Source organism: Sesamum indicum, linkage group LG11 (assembly GCF_026168435.1).
Source record: "Sesamum indicum cultivar Baizhima isolate 11 linkage group LG11, ASM2616843v1, whole genome shotgun sequence".
Taxonomy (NCBI): domain Eukaryota; kingdom Viridiplantae; phylum Streptophyta; class Magnoliopsida; order Lamiales; family Pedaliaceae; genus Sesamum; species Sesamum indicum.
This window is the reverse complement of record NC_142667.1, coordinates 10,376,509-10,397,042: the sequence shown is the minus strand read 5'-3', so window position 1 is coordinate 10,397,042 and position 20,534 is coordinate 10,376,509. Positions and strand designations below refer to the sequence as shown.

General features: G+C 33.4%; 2 protein-coding genes across 3 annotated transcripts; one reads left to right on the top strand and one right to left on the bottom strand.

Annotated features, from left to right (window-relative positions):
- The first annotated feature begins 4,500 nt into the window (after nucleotides 1-4,500).
- On the top strand, nucleotides 4,501-7,905 carry LOC105173580 (vacuolar protein sorting-associated protein 32 homolog 2). Its single transcript, XM_011095371.3, has 7 exons — nucleotides 4,501-4,673; nucleotides 4,820-4,964; nucleotides 5,995-6,094; nucleotides 6,862-6,949; nucleotides 7,071-7,160; nucleotides 7,312-7,426; nucleotides 7,526-7,905. The coding sequence occupies exons 2-7, from the start codon at nucleotides 4,893-4,895 to the stop codon at nucleotides 7,715-7,717; spliced, it is 657 nt and encodes a 218-aa protein (XP_011093673.1). The 5' UTR covers nucleotides 4,501-4,673; nucleotides 4,820-4,892; the 3' UTR covers nucleotides 7,718-7,905.
- A 7,526-nt stretch (nucleotides 7,906-15,431) lies between these two features.
- LOC105173578 (binding protein) lies at nucleotides 15,432-20,373 on the bottom strand. 2 transcript variants are annotated; one of them, XM_011095369.3, is made up of 8 exons: nucleotides 20,061-20,371; nucleotides 19,826-19,954; nucleotides 18,746-18,861; nucleotides 18,522-18,603; nucleotides 17,137-17,196; nucleotides 16,936-17,043; nucleotides 16,681-16,726; nucleotides 15,432-15,811 (listed from the first exon to the last, which is right to left on the bottom strand). In XM_011095369.3, exons 1-8 carry the CDS (start codon nucleotides 20,136-20,138, stop codon nucleotides 15,603-15,605), a joined length of 828 nt encoding a protein of 275 aa, XP_011093671.1. In that variant the 5' UTR covers nucleotides 20,139-20,371; the 3' UTR covers nucleotides 15,432-15,602. The 2 variants fall into 2 exon arrangements, with proteins under 2 accessions (XP_011093671.1, XP_011093672.1); XM_011095370.3 differs by lacking the exon at nucleotides 16,936-17,043 and having other exon boundaries at nucleotides 20,061-20,373.
- Nucleotides 20,374-20,534: the final 161 nt, after the last annotated feature.

Sequence of the window (20,534 nt, the reverse complement as noted above, 5' to 3'; positions counted from 1 at the left end):
TCAGTTTAATAAATTGATTACAGAGGTCGAATAAAAACTAATCACATGTTATTTTTATCGTATGACAATAGTGTAGATGTGAAATGATGTTATTATCCTTGATGTAACCAAAAAAGGGGATGGCCAAATTGAAGTAACAATGCCATCACATTTCTGAAAGGGATGAATTCTGGGTGAATTGGAGGCAAATGTAGATTTTTGTTCGATTTTTTGTTAATATTAATAAATTTAACAAATTTTAATTAATAAATAAATTTATTTGTTAGAAAAAATCAAACCTTACAGGTACTGTTTAGAAGTTCATCTTGGACACAAAATGCTATCTTTGTTGTCCAAAACAATGCACTATGATTCTCTAAATACCTGATCTGCAAACCCAACTCCGAAATCTAACAGCCCAGCGTAGCACTCTCCCGAGCAATTTTCTTCCCAGTATTTCGTTGAGGCCCTTCCAAAAGCGACGAACATATTGCAAACAGACCTACAAGGACAATGGGACCTTAGAATATAACGAACCCAATCCAGGCGTCGTCCCTATAAAGATCGTCTCCCAACACTATAAAGCCCCAATCCGTACAGGATTGAGTAATGTTACGTTGGATCAGAAGTCATCTTCCTAGCACGATTAGGCCCAACGGTAAGCGATTTGTAATGACTAAAGTTTGAAAACAGGAGGGCTTCTTTTACGACCGTATGGGAATCGGCTTTTTAACTAATCCTTTAAGAAAGGATAAATTATATTGATATTTTTTAAATTTATGTTCGATTACATAAATACTTTATACTTTTTTGTAAAATTGTAGATACATTTCTTAAAAGGTGTAAGTATAGTGCATCTCAGCTTTTACTCCAAAAGGAGGGAACAATTATACCCCAAAGGCTATATTTTTAATTTGGCAAATGAGAGTAACTGTTTGTGTATTTGAATCTAACATTAAAGGATGTCAATAAATTTTATCATCTAAAAAACGTAATGGGGAGAAAAAAGAGAGAAGGCTAAGTTAATGTATAATTTACTTATATATATGTATATATTAAAAAAATGAGCCCGTAGAGTTAAGTTGGTTGATAAAATGTTTATTGAAAAAAATACCTTTAAATATATTTAATTATTTATAAGATATTCATTTCTTTAATCAGCTAACTCTTTGAATAATTTTATATTCATGCATATTTAATATTAATTTATTTTATCAATTTCAATTAATTATTTATTTTGTTTTTAAATTTTAATTTAATTTGACACAAAGTATAATAAAATTTTAAATTATGCATGCATATCGAATGTGCATTGACAACACTAGTACAAATATATCTCTTGATTCTGTTATGATAAATAAAAAATATATTATTGTGTATAAAACTTTTTTTTTGTTTCACAAACACATAAATATTAGGATAAAATACATTTTTTGTCTCTTAAACTAATCTTGATTTAATAGTTGCCTCCTAAATTAACAAATATAACACTCACCTTCTTGGTTGGACAAAAGTGCCCCTCATGCTTTGAATAATTATATTATTCTCAATATATTCTAGTATTTTGCACATTAAATCATCACCAAATTATTTATTAATTATTTTTTTTAATAAAGAAAGAATTTAAATTAAAGTGGAAAATAAATTAAAATAAATATAGTAGATACTCAATGAATATAATACAACCAACAATTCATATATGTTTTTTTAAAAAAATTGACAAATATATATATATGCTTAACCAAAAATAAATATTTTTAGAAATAAATAAATATAAATATTTTATCATACTTTTAAAGAAAATATTAAGAATAGTTCAGGGGGGAAAGTGCATTTTATTAATAATTTTAGTATCAAATTAATAAAAATTTTCATGAATTTTTGTGTATTTCTTTTTGTACTTATTTATTACTTAACTTTGAATCTATGAAATATAATAAAAATTAAAACTATTTAGTTCACTAATTATGTATTATTTTATTATAATTAAAAGATACTTTTTTCAATTAAGAGAATTTTAATTAAACTTAAAACGTAAAATTGTTAGAAAAAGAAATTCTTTGAACCATATATACAATATAAGGACAATATTATTCAAAAATTTAATTATAGGGTGTAGGTATTACATTTGTTAGTTTAGAGGGGTAAATATTACATCAAGAATAATTTGTGAGGACAAAGTGTATTTTACCATAAGTATTATTACTATTATTATGTTATACCCCGAAGAGCCATGACTGATTTGAACTCTCTCTCTTCTCTCTCCCACACTACACACACAACTATGGTACCACACAATTGCCCTAGTAGCAGCGCGGATGATGCGGCTCCAATCAGAAGGCGAAGGAAGCTAGTGAGGATAGTGATAGGACGGGGAGGAGGAGATTCCCAATATGTTTAACTTTATGTAGTTCCTGACTCTAGTGTAGCTTGTGATTGATCATCAGGACGTGGATTTTTTTGGTATTCTTGATAGACTGCGTGAAGAGTGGGAGGTTAAGTTTAGTGACAATGAGACGGGGGCAACCACGCCCCTACCAGTTCTTCCTGTGCAGGTGTTAGAGTTGGTGCAAGACCCTGGGGGCTTGCAAAAACTTGACGGTGGTTGTATGGATATGAATCCTAACTTTTTGGCAGTCGTAGACTGGTATTTGTGGATATAGGGAAGGAAGTAGGTCATGGCATGCACCATGATGGGAAAACCCCATTAGTGAGCAGATGACTACTCTTGGAGGCCTCAGCAAAGATGACAAGGGTAAATCTAAAAGGGAGACCGATCAGAGCATCTACGTTGGAAACATCAAACTTAACACCTAGCCAAGGAGCTTGGTTGTACTAGATAACATTGCTTATTGTTTTGTGAGCTAGGCGAACATTGCAATTTATTGAGCTTAAACGACAAAATAGGGAGATCATTGTGCGACCCTCTATTGACTTGGTGGAACAAGGGGCTAGGAGGTGGTCATGCATGGCCAAGGCTACTTCTTTGGGAAGAAGTCTTGTTTTTCTCATTTTTAGTCATTTGCTAGGTCCTCTTGGCATGATGTGCAAAATGTTATAGCCGCATTCAATGATTTTTACTTCATACAATTTAAGATTGCAGTTGCAAGTATGAAGTCATTAAAGACGCCTTGATTGTTTCAGGGATATCCAGATGGTCCTATAGAAATGGGAAACGGACATGGTTAATAGGAAAAACACATACACACACAAGTCTTGGTGTGGATTTGATTAAAGAACTTACCTGTGGAATTCTGGATGAATGAGGGATTGAGCCTGGTTGTAAATGGAGTCAGGAGACCACTTTATCAAAATGTAATCACTAGTTGTGGTCATCTGGCTTATGCCTGCGTTTGCACTATGTATTCCCCACTACTAAAGCACATGGTCATATTGGTACCATAGACTGATGCTAGGGATTATCTTATCAAAGTGGATGTTGAATACGATTGAATCCCCCCTAAGTGCACCAAATGTCAAGCATTAGGCCATGCTACAACTTCATGCCCGATAGCTTCTCAAGCTAAAAGGGAGTCACTGAATGTATTTTTTAAGAAACCTGGCCATGAGGCAAAGTCAACGATTGTTGACTCAAACACATAAGTGGTGGATGATGTGGAAAAGAGAGCTATGGTGGAGGAGACAACTTCCTACTAGCTCTAAGAACATTGAAAGATTTGCATGGTTTGGAGTCAAGAGAGAGAACACCAAGCTTCCACCTTTAGGGTTGTATGAGGTGGAGAAGGCAGATGGTACTGAGGAGAAAGAGATCGTGGTTTACAAAGCTTTTGAAGCTCTGGCAGCAGCAGCCAGCTGGAGGAACTTCCATTGATTGACATATCTGTATGGATTGTCTGTGGCCTGAATAGGAGGGGTCACCAAACAGCGGTAAGAACTCTGCTTCAAGAGGCCAATCTAAGGTTTTGTGGTCTAGTTGAAATGAGAGTGGTGCAGATAAATGTTTACAAATGAAAAAACTCTTACAATTTTTCTCAAAATATCAATACATAAAAAAAATAATCTCAAAATATCAATACATAAAAAAATTAATAAATTATGTCTAAAATTTAAGGATTTTAGATGTTAAGTAAAGCTAATCAATATTTATAAAAATATACCAATTCAATGATTTTAAGTTAATAGATATTTATGAATTTTTAAAATATTACATTTTATCCATTCAATACCCATACTTGTGGGTGTATTAGGGTCTGAACCCAGACCCATATCCATTGAGATAAGTATTTTGGGTATGGGTTCGAATTTGGGTTTAATATAAACTAATGGGTCCGAATTTGAGTAGTGACTATTATAATGAATCTGAATTTGGGTAATGTCCGTCCATTAGTGAGTTTAGCTAATACCATAATTCATAATCAACTCGATCAGAAAAAATATCAATTATTTAAAAATTTTAAATATTTTTACATATATACCAAGTGTACTGTGTACCGTTAGTATATTCAAATATTTGTCCTATTTGAGTTAACAGACGCGCTTAAGTAAACCAAAAATCTTTTAAAAAGAAGAAAAAATAACAAAAAACCAAACACGCCTTCTCTTTCTTCCTCCCACCTTCTAAAATTATCCGTTTTCACTGCCCTAAATTAGCAACTGCGCTAGTTTTCGTTCACTAGTCTCATTCGTTCCAATCGGCAATCACTGATTCAGGTGGACTGCTTTCATTGGCGTAGGTATTGTCATCAATTTTAAGTTCTTGTTGTAGATTTTGATGGTTTTTGTTTCCCATTTAATTGTTATGAAAATTGGGGGGTGGAGTTCAGAACTAGTTTGCCGTGTGACGTGTATGCTGATTGTATTTTTTGATGTCTGATTACAGTCTACTGGTTATACTAGGATAATTGAAGAGGTGAAAATACTGTGGTTGAATCAGTAATTTCATTGAGGCAAAGATGATTGCTAGGCTTCTGGGGAAACCTAAGCAAGAGGCAAATGCTCTCGCCACCCTAGACAAATTAAACGAGGTATATTGTTTGTATTTCTTGCATATTTTTTGTGCATATGTTTTTATTGAACGGATTTGTGTTATATACGTTCACGGGTATGGATTACTCTTTTTTATTCGGCTATTTAGATTTTTTCTAAGTGAACTGTGAAAGTTGCTGACATAATCCTAGTTTTGTGTTTATCTCTTGATCATTGTCTCTGTTTAGATAGGGGAAGTTAATTTTGACCCTTTTACAATAGTAGATAGCTTTTCGGGTCCTGGTTGCTTACCTATTCATTATTAAGTTTAATTTGGTTTTACAGGCAGCTGCCTCAGATGATACTGGCTAATATTTTACATGAACTTTGATCTTCTGAAAATTTCTTTGAGAGGAAAGAGGCTAGTGTATGATTTAGTTCATGAGTCTCATTGCCAAAGACTTTGGATTTTCACCCCTCATTGCAACTTGTGGAAACATGTCCTCTGGTGAACATGTTCAAGATTGTATTTCTCAATCTAAGCATCTGTTGGATGCACTACGTCCTGATAGAGCCCACTCTTCCCCTCAACTATCGCTTTGTTGAGCTTTCACATTAAATACATCATTTTCTGTTGGAGATAGTCAATTTGGACAAGGGAGATGCCCTTCTCTTCCATTTAGAAATCTATGATTTAACAAGAGAAAAGTTCAAATATCATTGATGGGAGCAGACTACACCAGGCTTGTCCACTAAGAGAAACAGGAAAATGAAATATTCGACCTGAGAGCAATATCTGAAGTATGAAGGTAGCGGCACGACATAATTTAGTACTCTGTGTTTCTTTTGTGTCTGTAGTTTGAAGGGTGAAAAAATTAGCTTTGTTGCATGACTCATGTTTACAGGTTTATCAAATTAACTTTGTGCTTGAACGGTGCATATTGCTATGTATGGATGGAGCTGACAACTGTACCTTTTATGCCCTTTTGTGTTGACAATAAAGCTGTGTTGTTGTAGTTTGGTTAAATGTTTTGATGGTAAGATTGATTGTTCTAGCTGTCTTAATATTTGATTCTTTCCCTTGTCTAGACTCTTGAGATGCTTGAGAAGAAGGAAGGCGTTCTTCAGAAAAAAGCATCTGCTGAGGTTGAGAAGGCCAAAGAATATACCAAAGCGAAGAACAAGAGAGGTATGGTCGTATCTTTCAGTCAGGCATTCTGCTCCTCATTATACCATACGACTGTTTTCCTTCATTCCTGTCATTCCATTTTTAAAAACATGTTGTTTCCATCGTTAGCTATTGGTTCAGCTGTTCTAGCATCAGTAGAGTAGCCTGGGATATGAAGTTATTCTTGGAAAATGTTTTGCTACAAAGTGTGCAAATATATGTCCACATTTCTGTAATCTTTGCCTTAGGGTTGGTTGGTATCGCTATTTTTTACATTGACCTATGGGTACAGAGTGAAACTTCATTTTACTATCGAGGTTTAGCTTCATCTAGTTTCACTTGCCGCTGAGCACACTGGAATCCTTGTTTCATCTTTGAATCTGGTCATTGATCTGGGCTCCAATTTTTACTTGAACTTACAACTTTGCTGTTAGTTGCGTATTTCGAGCATTTCTTTTGGTACGCTTAACTGCCTGCTTGCCTCCCTTATTTTTAACTGATTTTGCCAACAGCAAATAATGGTATTTAGTATATAGCTAGGCCAAATTTTCTTTATGGCTCTACATATAGCATTCATTTATTGTGTTGTACCGCGACTAGAGAGACCCCCGAGAGGTTAGGAAATCGTTGGACTTCATTAATTTTAGCACAGGTGGAAATTAGTTTAGTTATTTTAACTAAAAAATCTTGTCACTTTAATTTTGGTGTCTCCTTGGTTAGTTAACTTAGTATGGTGAGGTTTTATATGAATTATTGCTTGACTGATGCTAGAAAAACATATTGTGCAGCGGCCATACAGTGTTTGAAGAGAAAAAGACTCTATGAAGAACAGATTGGGCAGCTTGCCAATTTTCAACTGCGCATACACGACCAGGTCAGCTTGATGTTTATGTTTGCATGAGAATGAAGGCCTATTTTGTTTCCAGCCAATTTCTTCTGATAGATTCCTTCTTCATTTATCGTGTTCAATGCTTGTTCTCTTCATTTATCGTGTTCATATAATGTTAGAAGGTGCAAAAGCTACTACTGAAACTGTTGATGCGCTGAGAAGTGGAGCAGCTGCAATGAAAGCAATGCAGAAAGTCACGTAAGTAGTTGGCTTATACTATGAAAACCATTTCCAGTTCTTCAAAATCTCTCTAGCTCTTGATCTATTGGTTTATGCACAGTTTGTGTTAAAACTTTCAATCTTCACTTATCCCTTAACCAGTCTCTTTCAAACGGCTTATTCTACATAGAAATATTGACGATGTGGACAAGACAATGGATGAGATAAATGAACAAACAGAGAACATGAAGCAGATACAGGAAGCACTGGCTACACCAATTGGTGCAGCAGCCGACTTTGATGAGGTTCTTGCTTTCTGTCTGTTTTTTCATATACCTGAAACTTTATTTGCATCTATATTTTCCACATTGATCTGTCTAAATGTTTCTTTTGGCCCACTGCAGGATGAATTGGAGGCTGAGCTTGAAGAATTGGAAGGTGCAGAGTTGGAGGAACAGCTTCTTCAGCCTGCAACTACGGCCCCTGCTGCTTCCGTGCAGGTTCCATCAGGCAGAGTACCTACTCGCCCCGCCCCTCAGAAACGGACACAGGAGGAAGACGAACTTGCTGCTCTGCAAGCAGAAATGGCACTTTAAGTTTACCTGTAGAACTAATTTAGTCCATAACCTTGGCATCTGTAACTGAAGCAGTCGATCGACCAATCACCGGATAGATGAAATGTAACATAGGGATCTTGCAATTGGTTGGAACGCTAGTTCCAAATTGTTATGCTCAATGTATATTTTCTGGCGTTGAAATGCTGTTGATGGAATTGGCAAATTCATCTAGATGTCGTGATATCACTGGCGCAGAGCTGAGTTGTGGTGATTATATGTAGGTGAAGTAAAAAGTGTGCAATCTACAATCCTGAATGCAGCACGTATGCATGTAAGTTGCAGTAGCTATTCCCATTATGAGAAAAAAGCTGCATGATAGGGTAGGCAGTAGGCAGGATAGTTTAGTAAGTGTAAGCGGGTGACGTTCAATGTTGGGTTAATTCAATTGATTCTCATCCACATGTGCAAAATAAAGTACTATTTTTCTGATTTCGGGGTTGAGCAAGTGTGTTCATCTATCATAGCATGAAAAATATGTTAAATGCGAAGCTGTAGGCTCGTCAATGGATCGGTACTGCTCTATCAGAATTTGTACCCATAGCTATGTTTTTATACCCAATACATATCCTACACGATTGAATACCCATTCAAATTGTTCGTCTTTGTGGGGCAACCTAATAGTTGCGGACATAAGAATTTTTTATGCGAGGTTAGTGTTTGAATTTTAGGTATGTGCGTACATTTGAGGTGCATGCGTGTAAAAAAATATATAGAGTTTCAATAATTTATCATTCTGGGGTTGTCTCTTATGAACATGTAAGCACCAAACAAGCACTTATATGTTATATTGATTCTTTACCTAATTTAACTTTTATTGGGCACATGTGATGCAATAGAAGTATACATCATTTAAAATTTTATTATATTTATTTAATTAAATAAAAAAATTAATGAATAAAATTGATTTTTTTTAGATTTGTATAAATAATAATTATTAATACAATTAATTACTAAAAAAAGATGGTTCTTTGTTAACAGAAAAAAAGTATAATTAAGGGCAGTTAGTTTTAGGAGTCTGCCCTTAATAAAAAGTTAAATATTTCACTTACTTTTCTAAATAATAATTTAAATTATTTTTTCTTCCATTTAAAAGTAATTTGAAGTTTGACTTAAAATATACAAAACCAACATAACTGCATCATACATAAGTGCAATTTTGTTCAAATAATTAATTCAAGTAAATAAATGTATATCTTATAGTTAGGAGGCTTAATTGATACCAACACTACGTGCAAATCGGAGTAGACCTTCATATGAGTAAGTAATACTCTACTTGTACTAGAAAAATATTATTTATATCCATACTGATTATGACCAAACTATCCTTATGAGGATGAAGATGTACGTCCTCACATGCATTAGCATATGAAGATGTATAAGGGTGGTTTGAGAAAAGATCTATTTGAGGTGCAATAAGTCAATTGCAGGTAAATATAAAATTTTATTTAATTTCTTTTTTTTTTTTTTGCTGATATCAATAATAAATTCCGTAAATTTCAACTAGATTTATATTTATTAGATGGAAATAAATATGATGGATACTAGACGTAAGGAGAATTCAGGCGGGTTCACCACTAAAACATTACTCTAGGCGATGACTTGATTATATGGAAGGGGAATTCAGGCTGTTTCACCACTGCAGCAACATATTCTTAGTTCAATCCACCAACTTCTAAGGTCCTGTGGAGTTCGGCACCTTCAAAATTGCTAGACACACCTTCATCGATCTAGTGGCTAGCAATTCTGGAGCGGCTTTTCACGCTAGGCAAAATCTGATGTCAGCTTGATAACAAGAATTGTGAGTTATCTAATGATCAGATGATTGAGACTCGTGCGCATGCACCTCTTCTTTCAATGTGACTACTCCACACGTTGCATCCGTATCCTTAAGCAAGAGGTTAGTTTCCAATGGCCATATGATTAGTGGCAGTAAGGTGTGTTGCGATGGAGGCAAACAACGTTTCATCAATGCATCTTATCGATCACTTTTGGCCTCGGTTGTGTACAATATATGGCTAGAGAGAAACCAACGAAGGTTCCAAGGAAAGTCCATGTCTCCTGATAGATCAGCTTGGAGTATCCTAGAGCAAAGTACGGCTTCAGATTGTTAGTGAGGATCTGCAACCGAGTTTGCAAGCCTCGATTTTGTATAGATTATGGAAGATAGCATGGTAAGCTTAGTCTAATTTGTTTGTATTTTTGTTCTTGGCTTGCTATTGGTTAAGTTGTACATAGCGGTAGCATGCCTATCCCCGATTGTACACAGATTTATTTCATCTACGGAATTTACTTTACCTAAAAAAAAATTATATCTAAATATATAAATATTCTATATCTTTTACGAAACCATAGATACACTCCCTTAAGAAGTGACAGTATAGCGTACTTTAGGAGATATTTACGAAAACTTTTGCTAATAATGAGAAATGTATTTATAATTATAATTATAGTTTTAAAAGGCGTAATGATAATTTATTAAAAAAATGATACTGTTTGTGAATTTAAAATTAATTAATATCAACAATTTAGCCTTTCTTTATTTGGAGGGCATGTAGACGGATAGTGGATACTCAAAGTGACTCCGTCACCAACTACAAAATTTACGTGGGAGCGACAGCTAAATGTGTAGAGAAGATGGGGAAGGAAGGAAGGAATAAACAAGAACAAATCCAAAAAAACAAGATCTGTCAATTGGCGAACATATACAGAACGAATCAACTCATCAACTTGAGAAAGAATAAGCTTTCACTCAAATGCATCAATGAAGAATGTAGGTGACAGCCAAAGCAACCAGCATCAACACATATGCTATTCCTTGATCAATCGCTACCCCTGTACTCACACACACCCCAAAAGAAAACAAAAATTAAAAAGAAATTCGAATTCAAAACCTTCATTGAAGTAGATATACATATGTTCAAAAGAAAAAAGAAGAAACGTTTGGATTCAGGGAATTGGATTTGCTGTAGGGTTTTGAAATTGAGGTTTGAAATGCAAACTAGAGAAAACAGCTCATTCAAATGAGTGTGAAAAGACGTAGAATCCGTCATTAAACCAAAATTACCCAAACAAATCTCAACAACTCAGATTCGTATCCATCACTTCAAATTTCAAAATCGCAATACCTCAAATCCTTCGATCCAAACAGAGAATCAGATTTTTGCAAAAGAAGAAGGGAGAATAGAAGATACCATCGCTTGAAGGAGCAGGAGCTGGCGCGGAGACTTGAGCATTGACGGAAGGAACAACCAGGAGTAGTGAAAGAAGAGCAAAAACTGCGACCAGAACCAACAATCTCGGAATCTCCATTTTCTTCCAAAAAACAGAAATTGATGAAAATCCTGACACAATTTGCTCTACTCTTCTCTGTATACTTCGAAGCAATATATATATATATAGAAGAATGGAAGTTATATAGTATTAGCATCTTCAAATCAATGGAGGCGGAGGAAGAGAATCCTCTCTGTCACAGCTGATCATAAAGGGTCCCAGACCCATGTTAGCGCCGTCGATGGGGGACACGTGGACGGCCAGTAGTGGCTGCACGTTCTATCTGGCTGTGCAGAGTGATTCCTTTGTCACTCTCCCCACATGCACAAAATGATTGGTTTATTAATTGGTGGTATAATATATTCTTTTATTGTTAATTATGTTACATATTTTATTTATTTAATATATATCATATGTGTATAAAATTTTAAATAAAATAAAATTATAATAATTATAAACGTGATGTGCATATATTATATAAGGGATAATCTTTTCATGAGGTTTGTTGTAATTGCACGTAGACTCCTTGAGGTTTGGGAAATTACGTATTGCACTCTTGAAGTTTGCTTTTGCCCAACAAATAAGCTCCTCCATTAGTCAAAATTCGTCGAATAACAAAAAATGGATAAAAATCTATATTTATCCTCAATTGATTTATTACTGATTTATTGCAGTTCAAATAAATTCTTTTATGGTCAAATTACCCTTATATGTCTTCACGCATTAATGCATGTGATGAGGTATATTTTCACTGTTATAATGGTAGCTTAGTCGGAAATAAATTGTTTGATCTGTAATAAGTCACTAGCATGTCAATTGAAAATAACATCAATTTTCATTCAATTTTTTTTATTAATATCAACAAATTCAGTGGAATTGACCAACGGAAGCAAACCTAAAGGATACTAAATATAATTTCTTAAATCATATAATTATATCAAATCTCACGAAAGAATGATATGATTATCCGATTTTATAAAGATGTAGTATAATTTGAATCCAATATCATATCATATCATGTAGCCATCAAACCACCATCCATTATTCCATGCTTAATTAATTTTGAAAGTAGCAAATTAATTAATAGAGAATAATTATTTTCAGATTAAGAATATTGTAAACGATACGTATTCTAGCAACCGTGATGATTGGAAGAATCTTTTTGTTAATAAATAGTGTAGTTGTAATACATACACATATATATTCTCTACAATTAATAGTTGGATTTTGGGGTCTGGTCGTTGCAAAAGAAGAGGACAGGCAGCGACCAATTGTGAAGGTCAGAATCAGGGTTTGGAAGTCACATCATGTCAGATATCGGAGGGTTTTAGATACACTACTTTTGACTACTTATCCCATCCTCATACGGCTACTCAAAAATCCAAACTTTGGGTATCCAATTTTTTTGTTTTTCTATTTTTAATATATCGAATTTTAGTTTAAGTTCATAAGTTATGCATTTGAGTAATTTAGTATAATAAGCAGAAGTAAAATTTAAAAAATTTAACTTCAATAAAATATGAAAATAAATAAAAGAAAACTAAAGAATAGAAATTAAGTTAACCAATATAGGAAGTGTTTGCCAACGCTTTTAAAAAAGTGGATTTCACCTTCTGGTTTAAAAAAAAATTTTTTTTGAAGTGTTTGGAATGTCAACTCATTAATTATATTTTATTTTATTATAAAAAAAATTTCTTTGAACCAAATATAAATATATAATATAAGGTTAATATTATCCGAAAATCTAATTATAGCGGATAAGTGTTATATTTGTTAGTTTAGGGGCTAAATGTTACATAACGAATAGTTCAAGAGGGTAAAGTGTATTTTACCCTAATCTTAATTCAACTTTACTATTTTTAATTTATTTTTAAAATTATATATTTAAAGTTGATATCGAAGTTTTTAAATATTAATTTAAAATTTCACAATAATTAAATTTACACTTGCACATATTTAATATTTTAAGTTTTTTATATGTGCTATATTATCTAATTATATTATTTCATTCACATATTATTATTTGATTAATTAATAAAATAATATTTTTTCAGCCATGCAAGTTTAATTCTTGTGCATGAATCAACAATTATATTGCTTAGTGGAGCATTATTAAATTAAAAATATTCTTTAATATTTTTAAAAATATAAATATGAAATACTGATCGAAATAAATTTATGATTTTTTTCAAAAAATAATTATTACTGACAAACAACAAGTTAAAAATAATATCTTTTTAACACATAAAGAGAAAATGGTCTTTCATCAATTAAGTTTATTTTAGAAGTGATTTTTCTCTAAATATTATCTAATTTAGCTTTTATCTGTTTTTGACTCTTATACAAACGCTACCCACTTTTGATTCTACCACAACTTTCCACTTTTTTTACAAAACTCACTTCTCTAAAAGCAAAAATTTTTGCAAACACTCCCACAAACTATGATATGATTACAAATAGAAAGCTCAAAGTCAAATCTAGTTCTCAGCTCAACAACCAACCCAAAAAACCCAAAGTCCAGAAAAACACGAAAGGGCATCCTAGGCCTTCCTTATCCACTAGCCACACCACCTCCTTGACCTCCTCAGAGGCCAAACTCTAGGGGTGTTTAGTGCGGTTAATTGAATCGAATTTTCGGTTCGATTTTAAAAAATGGAACCCAATAGGTTAGGTTCAATTTTAACCGAAACCGGTTCAATTTTTTGGTTAAAAAAACCATTCTTGTTTAAATATGTATATAAATAATTTTGGTATTTTTTCAATTTTATCCAGATATACATGTACCAAAATATCAAAATTTAAAAAATAAAATGTATCATAAAAGAATATTTATGAATACAAATCAAAATTTCAAAAATTTTGAATCAGGCATTTCTTCAAACACCTTGAAAGTAAGATTTGTAAGTCAAATTTCTTGAATTTTTTCTACTAACAAAGAAAGAAAAATTACCTGAGAACGAAGAAGACAAACAACGAAGCCTAAATCGCAGGAGAGAGACTCGCTGCCACTGGACGTGGAGAGTGGAGAGAGTGGATCAGTGGCGAAGGAGAAGAGAAGTCGAGAAGAGCACTCTGTTACTGTGTCTGCATTTTTATTCTTTGATCTTTCCTTTCTCTTTTACTTTTAGTTATATTTTATATTATAATATTAATATATAAATATAATATAATATAATTAATAATAAAAAAAATTTGATTTTTGATTCTGTTCGGTATGACCAAAAAAACCGAATCGAAAACTAAAACTTTTCAAAGGAAAAAAAAATAAAAATACGATCGATTCAATTCGACCAGTTTAACCGAACTTTAAACACTCCTACCAAACTCCCTCATCACTGGGAAACTTCAGCTATAAAACTAAGTTCAGCCCCCTCAAGCAAAGGACGATTTTCTAAGATAAGCAATTTCTAGCATACAAATTCGTTCTTATTAGTAACTTTTTGTCATAATTCGTTATATCGTTCTCATATTCACATCTACCATTATTTATTCAATACCAAGTGAGAAATACTTTGAATGAGTAAAATAATTAAATATCACTTTTTTATTACCATACATACATAATTATTTTTCAATACTAGACACAAGAAGTACTTAAATTTAACCACAATTAAAACTAAATATTAATCCAATACCAACAACAAAAAAAAGATAAAATAACTTTCATTCCCAACATGTTGAGAGAGGAAATGGCAATCCCTTATCTAAAAAAATAAGTATTCTTATACCTAAAGCATACCAATCATAGATGTCAAAATGAACTTGGGAATATCCATTTCATTCCCACATAACAATCACCCTCTAAACGTCAATCCAAGAGATGGAACTTGTTCTTGAATTAGATATGCAATCTTCTCCTAATTTGTGGAGAATTACGAGGTAATTTAGAATATAATATCAAAATCTTGAGGTTTGATGTCAATGAAGAGGTGGAACTTATGGTAGTAGAAGTTCATCATAGCAAAAAGCTTTGGGAGTTGCCTTTTTTTGTGAATTTATTCTGTGTATATAAAAGTCACTTTTATAGCGTGAATGAATTATTTGTGGCGAAAGTAACTTTGTATAGCGTGAATGTAACTTAAGTAACATTGACTCACTTTTATTAAGCTTGAACGTCATGAGTTTGGATAGATCCATCAACCAACGGCCATACTTAAATATGATTCGACTTAATTAGCCTAGCCAATCCAGTGTTTATCTTCCATATAAGCCTATAAGTACACATTATTCAACACTTTTGGTTATTGAATGAATAGCTTCTTTAAAAACTTATAAATCTTAGCATGACTAGTGAGCTTCCTACATAGTTATTAGGAGTGCCTAACACAATTTTTCATTCTGATATTATACCAGAAAGAACAAAAAATAAATAACCGGACAATGGCAACCGTGGAATGCGCACTTTACCTCTGTAAAGTTGATGTTCGTCATGAATTTTTTTAAATTAGTTAAACTATTTCAAAAAGAATTAGTAGAAATTCATTCCACGATTCATGGGCTATCTAGCAAGATTATACGATCGTCAGAAGCAGATTTGTAATCTAACCTTATGCATGACTTGAAGGGCATCCGCCCACAATGTTCTGATAATACATTAAGAACTCAGCAGGTTTTTCTCTTCCTTCTCCAGTCGTTGTAACCATTTCAAGCCAAGATCACATCCTGCATTGGCAGCAATTTCAAATTGTTGTCTCGCCAACTCAACGGGATTAGACTCTGGACTTGCAGCATCCTTCCTTGATTTTCTGTTTGAGAATCCTTTCTTTACATTGAACTTGGTAAGTGTTTCAGGAAGTTGAACACCTAGACCATTTGTAACAAAAATGTCAAATCAATAAGTGACAAAGAAACCTGAAAGATGATCATGTTTGTGGTTTCTACACATAAAATCAACTGCAAAGGGAAGGACAAGTAGCTACATAAAATCAAAATGCCATTATAGACTAAGAACTACAATTTTATTTATTTAAAAAAAATATTTTTTTTATGGACTAAATGGATTTTTTTTATAATTTTCAATTGTTCCCATCCACCCCGTAAGATTTTTTTACAATTTTTTTCAAAAAATAAAAATAAAAAATACAGTAAGGGCAAAATTGACAAATTCATACCTCCATCCAAGGGTTACATAATTTCATCAAATATCGTGAAGGTATTTATAATTTTGCAAACAACGAAAGAGTATTCTTAATTATGCCAAACCTCAAGGGAAGTTGTAATTTACCTTAAAAGTTAACATCAATTCAATGGTTGAGAGAATGGGTTACAACATTACTTTTAAGTGAGTAGACTTCAGGAGAAAAGTCTTATCTAAGCAAATGGAACATTATTTGAGGACATTAAAAGGGAAATACGAGCATCAATGGTAGACATACGGTGTACAAGTACGTAACACATAGGTATGGGCAATGCACATAGCAGAACCTTACCATAGAAAAAAGAAGGGGATGGACGAAGATATTAATGAAATAGAAATCCACCATCGTTCCTATTAAGTTAAGATACGCATATTTCTTCAGCTATTCAACAGTTCATTCTTTTTCGCCCATTTTTACCAGCAATCAGAGCAGGAGCTAATGCGTTAATATCCATCAAAATCCAAGTTCCTCAAACATTACATAATTCTTGAACATTTGAAAACAAATTGCGGCTTTCCATGGGAAAGAACTAACCTCTAAGAAGAAGTGATCCATAGGCAATGGCAGCACCAGCATGGCCCTAAATGAAATCAAAGAGAGAATGTTATTTGATGCAACGTTTCTTACTAGAACAATATGACAAATCTAACAGCTAAACAACGAGGAATCATAAGCCATCAAATTCTTTCCACAACTTTTTGCTGAGATGTAGTAGCAAGCAGTTGAATTTGACAACCCTATTTCTGTACCAAGACCAGTTATATCTCAACAAGCATAGGTTTTGACTACCTTCTCAGATGCTCTGTGGAAACACCATAATGCAGACGAAATGTCTTGCTTCACACAATCCCCACTCAAATACACAGCTCCCAAGAGGTAGAGAGCACCAGGATGCAACTAAAATGACAAGTTCTAGTAAGGTCTCATCCACCATATGTTCCAGCATGACACTAAAGAATACAGTATCTTCTACGAGCCATCAGAAAGTACCTGGTCCACTGCCTTCTCCAGATAATAAAATGCTTGTTGATCAGATTGAACATAATCATTCTGCCAAAATATGAAGAACAAAAATTTCTCTGTTGAACAAGATAAAGAAATGACCAAAAATATAAGCAACATTACTTTCTCAACAGAATTAAAATTGCAGTTAAAGTTCTCTTGAGCAAAAGATTAAAATACTACTTTAAAATCTTTCTACAGACACCACCATCTTTCCACGAACTATGTTTCAATCAATTCTAATATGCGTTTCAGAAATTCAAAAGGAAGGTGGACATGAAGATGGTGCGGTTGTGGCGAAAAAACCATAACCAATAAATACGTTTTGAAAGGTGAAAATCCCATGAGACTGTCAGAGACTTCGTTTGACAAGAATTCCAGAAAAGAAGTACTAGAGCTCAGAGTCCAGCAGCGACATATGAATAAAGATGAATCTATGTGGGAGAGATTACAATAGTTTAATGTCAAAAGTACCAAGTTGGTTCCTACCTATGATGCATGGGTACTACTAAAAGGGCAATATATTATAATATTAAATACGTTGTAGTGGATATCAATACATCTCAAATAGAGGTAGAATATGCATCAAATATACCTATGGAGTATTCAAAAATTGAAAGAGCAAAGAACAGATACAAAGCAGATAACTCCACAGGAGCTTCGAATACATTTCTGGGGATGGGGGCTAGTTTTTTTATATTTGTCAAAATATGGGTCAAATTTAAAATGCAAAATATAAAAAGAAATTATTCTAATATTTTCTGAAAAATTTATTTTAGTTCTCATCTTCCATAATATTTCTACTCTTTAATTTTCAATGAAAATTGATCAAATCCATAAAATGAAATGACGTTACAAGGTGACAAATCGAATGAGTTGAAAATGAATTTTATACCATATTCCTACTATTGACATTCTAATACTTGAAATATAATATACATAAGAAATATTATATTATTTGATAATGTTAATTTATATTATTTTATTATGTTAAGCATATGACAATTTATTTATAATTAAAACATAGATGGAGCAAGTTAAAGTAACACCAGTTCTAGACAAGACTATTCTTTGTTATTGTTCTGCTTGCAACTTATTGCGGTCGAAATGTCTAGAGATATACATATCTATCTATCTATACACACACACACATATATATATACACTAACAGATGTTATCAATTATTGATATTTGCACGTATAACTTGTTTCATTTTCATTGTACTTGAAAAGGATGAGTTTGTGGTAATAGAAGATTATTATTTTTAGCTTCGCACTAATACGGTTAAAATCTGCGAAGTAATTTTAGCTCCACAAAGTGGCAATAGAGGGTTTCAACCAACACAAGACTCCTTGGTTTACTAGATGTCTAACCTCAACTCTTAAGCGGCAGCCAAGTTCATACTGTGCATCTGGATCACCCATCTCAGCAGCTTCCACTAGCAAAGCAGCCCCTCTGTTATGATGAGTAAGGGTAAACAAATATAAGGAGTTCGAACAAAGTACTGAACAACATTAACAAATGTAACATTTTCGCCCACCCAATAAGTCAAATAGAAACATCACTAGATACATCAGGAAAGTATGTTGCTACTTACACTGCTTTGTTTGCACCGGGGACATGGTATTTGAGGTGCAGTTTGGATAACCAATACCTAGCATGAGTGTTCGAGTTGTCAGCTTCCAGGGCCAACTCAAACTGTTCTTTTGCTGCCTGACAACAGGAACCAAAACAAAGAATGTTGCTGGAACAATTAGGCATAAAAAAAACCAGGACATGTAAGATTTACTTTGGGATAATAAATAAACCAGATATGCCGTTAGGTAAAGAAAACTTAAACCACTATAACAAAGTTGTGGAGGCAGAGGGGAAATTAGATGATGCGCCCTCTGGAACCCAATTAACAAAATAACATTTACCTTCTAAAACTTCCTAAATCAAGAGAAAATTGCTATAGAAAGACTTAATCTACAACAAAAGCTCAAGCAATAGCCTAAGAAACAAAAAGAACGCAATAATTTCAGGTCTATATCAATTATCACCTAAGTGCAGTCTTATTCAATCATGGATCAAATATTAGATCAGAGCAAGCTTGCCAATTCTCTGTAAAATGAGAAGAATCCAACATTGTGACCTCATAAATATACATGGGATTCATCAGCAAGTAACACAAGTCACACAAAGAAGAAACAGGTAAATAAATTATAATAAATAAGAAAACAAAAAACAAAAAACCACGAGCACAATAGACATGCATTTCAGTAGAGTTTATCCAGTAAGAGATTGGAACTTGTTTAATATGTTAGCAGATAACCGGTCAAGCATTTCAGCTAGTCCATAAGCTTACTCATAACAGTCTCAAATGATTCAATGAAAATCCATTACACAAAACAATCCACATGATTCAAAAAAAGTGGATATACAAACTATAGGATCACAATACTATAGGATCAACGATCATGTATCAAGAATTAATCTAAGTACCAAATCAAGCCATGACCTCTACACAATTACTCCATATTCTACTGAAATCTGACCAACTACGAGTTGACCATTCCAGCACATCCAGAAACCCCAATCTAATTTCAAGAAATGTAATAAAAGGGATCATGGTGCCAGAAATATGATAATAACAGAATTCGATTATCTAAATTTCGTATTCAAGCATGAAAATTACCCTAAGTAAAGGGATGAGACGCTTGTCATTAAGTTCACAATAATCAATAACTCGATCAACTTCCTGCAAAGCACTATACCCTTTGGCTATGAACTCCATCGCCTTCTTATTCCTACTGTGCATTCCTCTCTGCAACATAAAGACAGCAAAGACGGCTAAAAATGTAAACAAAACAATAAAGCTAAGAAAGTCACCGAAGCACATAACATTGGTATATAACAATAAAAGAACTTACACACAACATTAACTGGGAAAAAGGAGCACCCGCGGTGCATTGCCCAACAGCAGACCTCCAAAGTAGTGCTCTGAGCATCACAGTTAGCCCGATTGCGGCCGGATGACGAAATCGTTCCAATGTTCCAAGTTATCACTGCCACTAGAATCGGCTTCACGCGGCCTGAGCAACGGCGATTTCGGAGGAGAAAACTGAAGACGGTTTGACGTTTGAGGCTGAGAAATCCGTTTGCTTGAAGGGGGCTAACTATTTCATGGTTTGATGAGGGAAAAGGGTTCCGACATTGCATTAATAATCAGAAAAATCTTAATTCAGTTATCAGTTTTTCCCAATCGAAGAAATAATCCACGAAATTAATAATCTTATTTTATTTTATTTAAAATATAAATATCGCGTATATAAAATATTTTTTTAAATAAATAAACAATATAGTCTCTGTATGTGCTTTATATATATATATATATGTATATATTA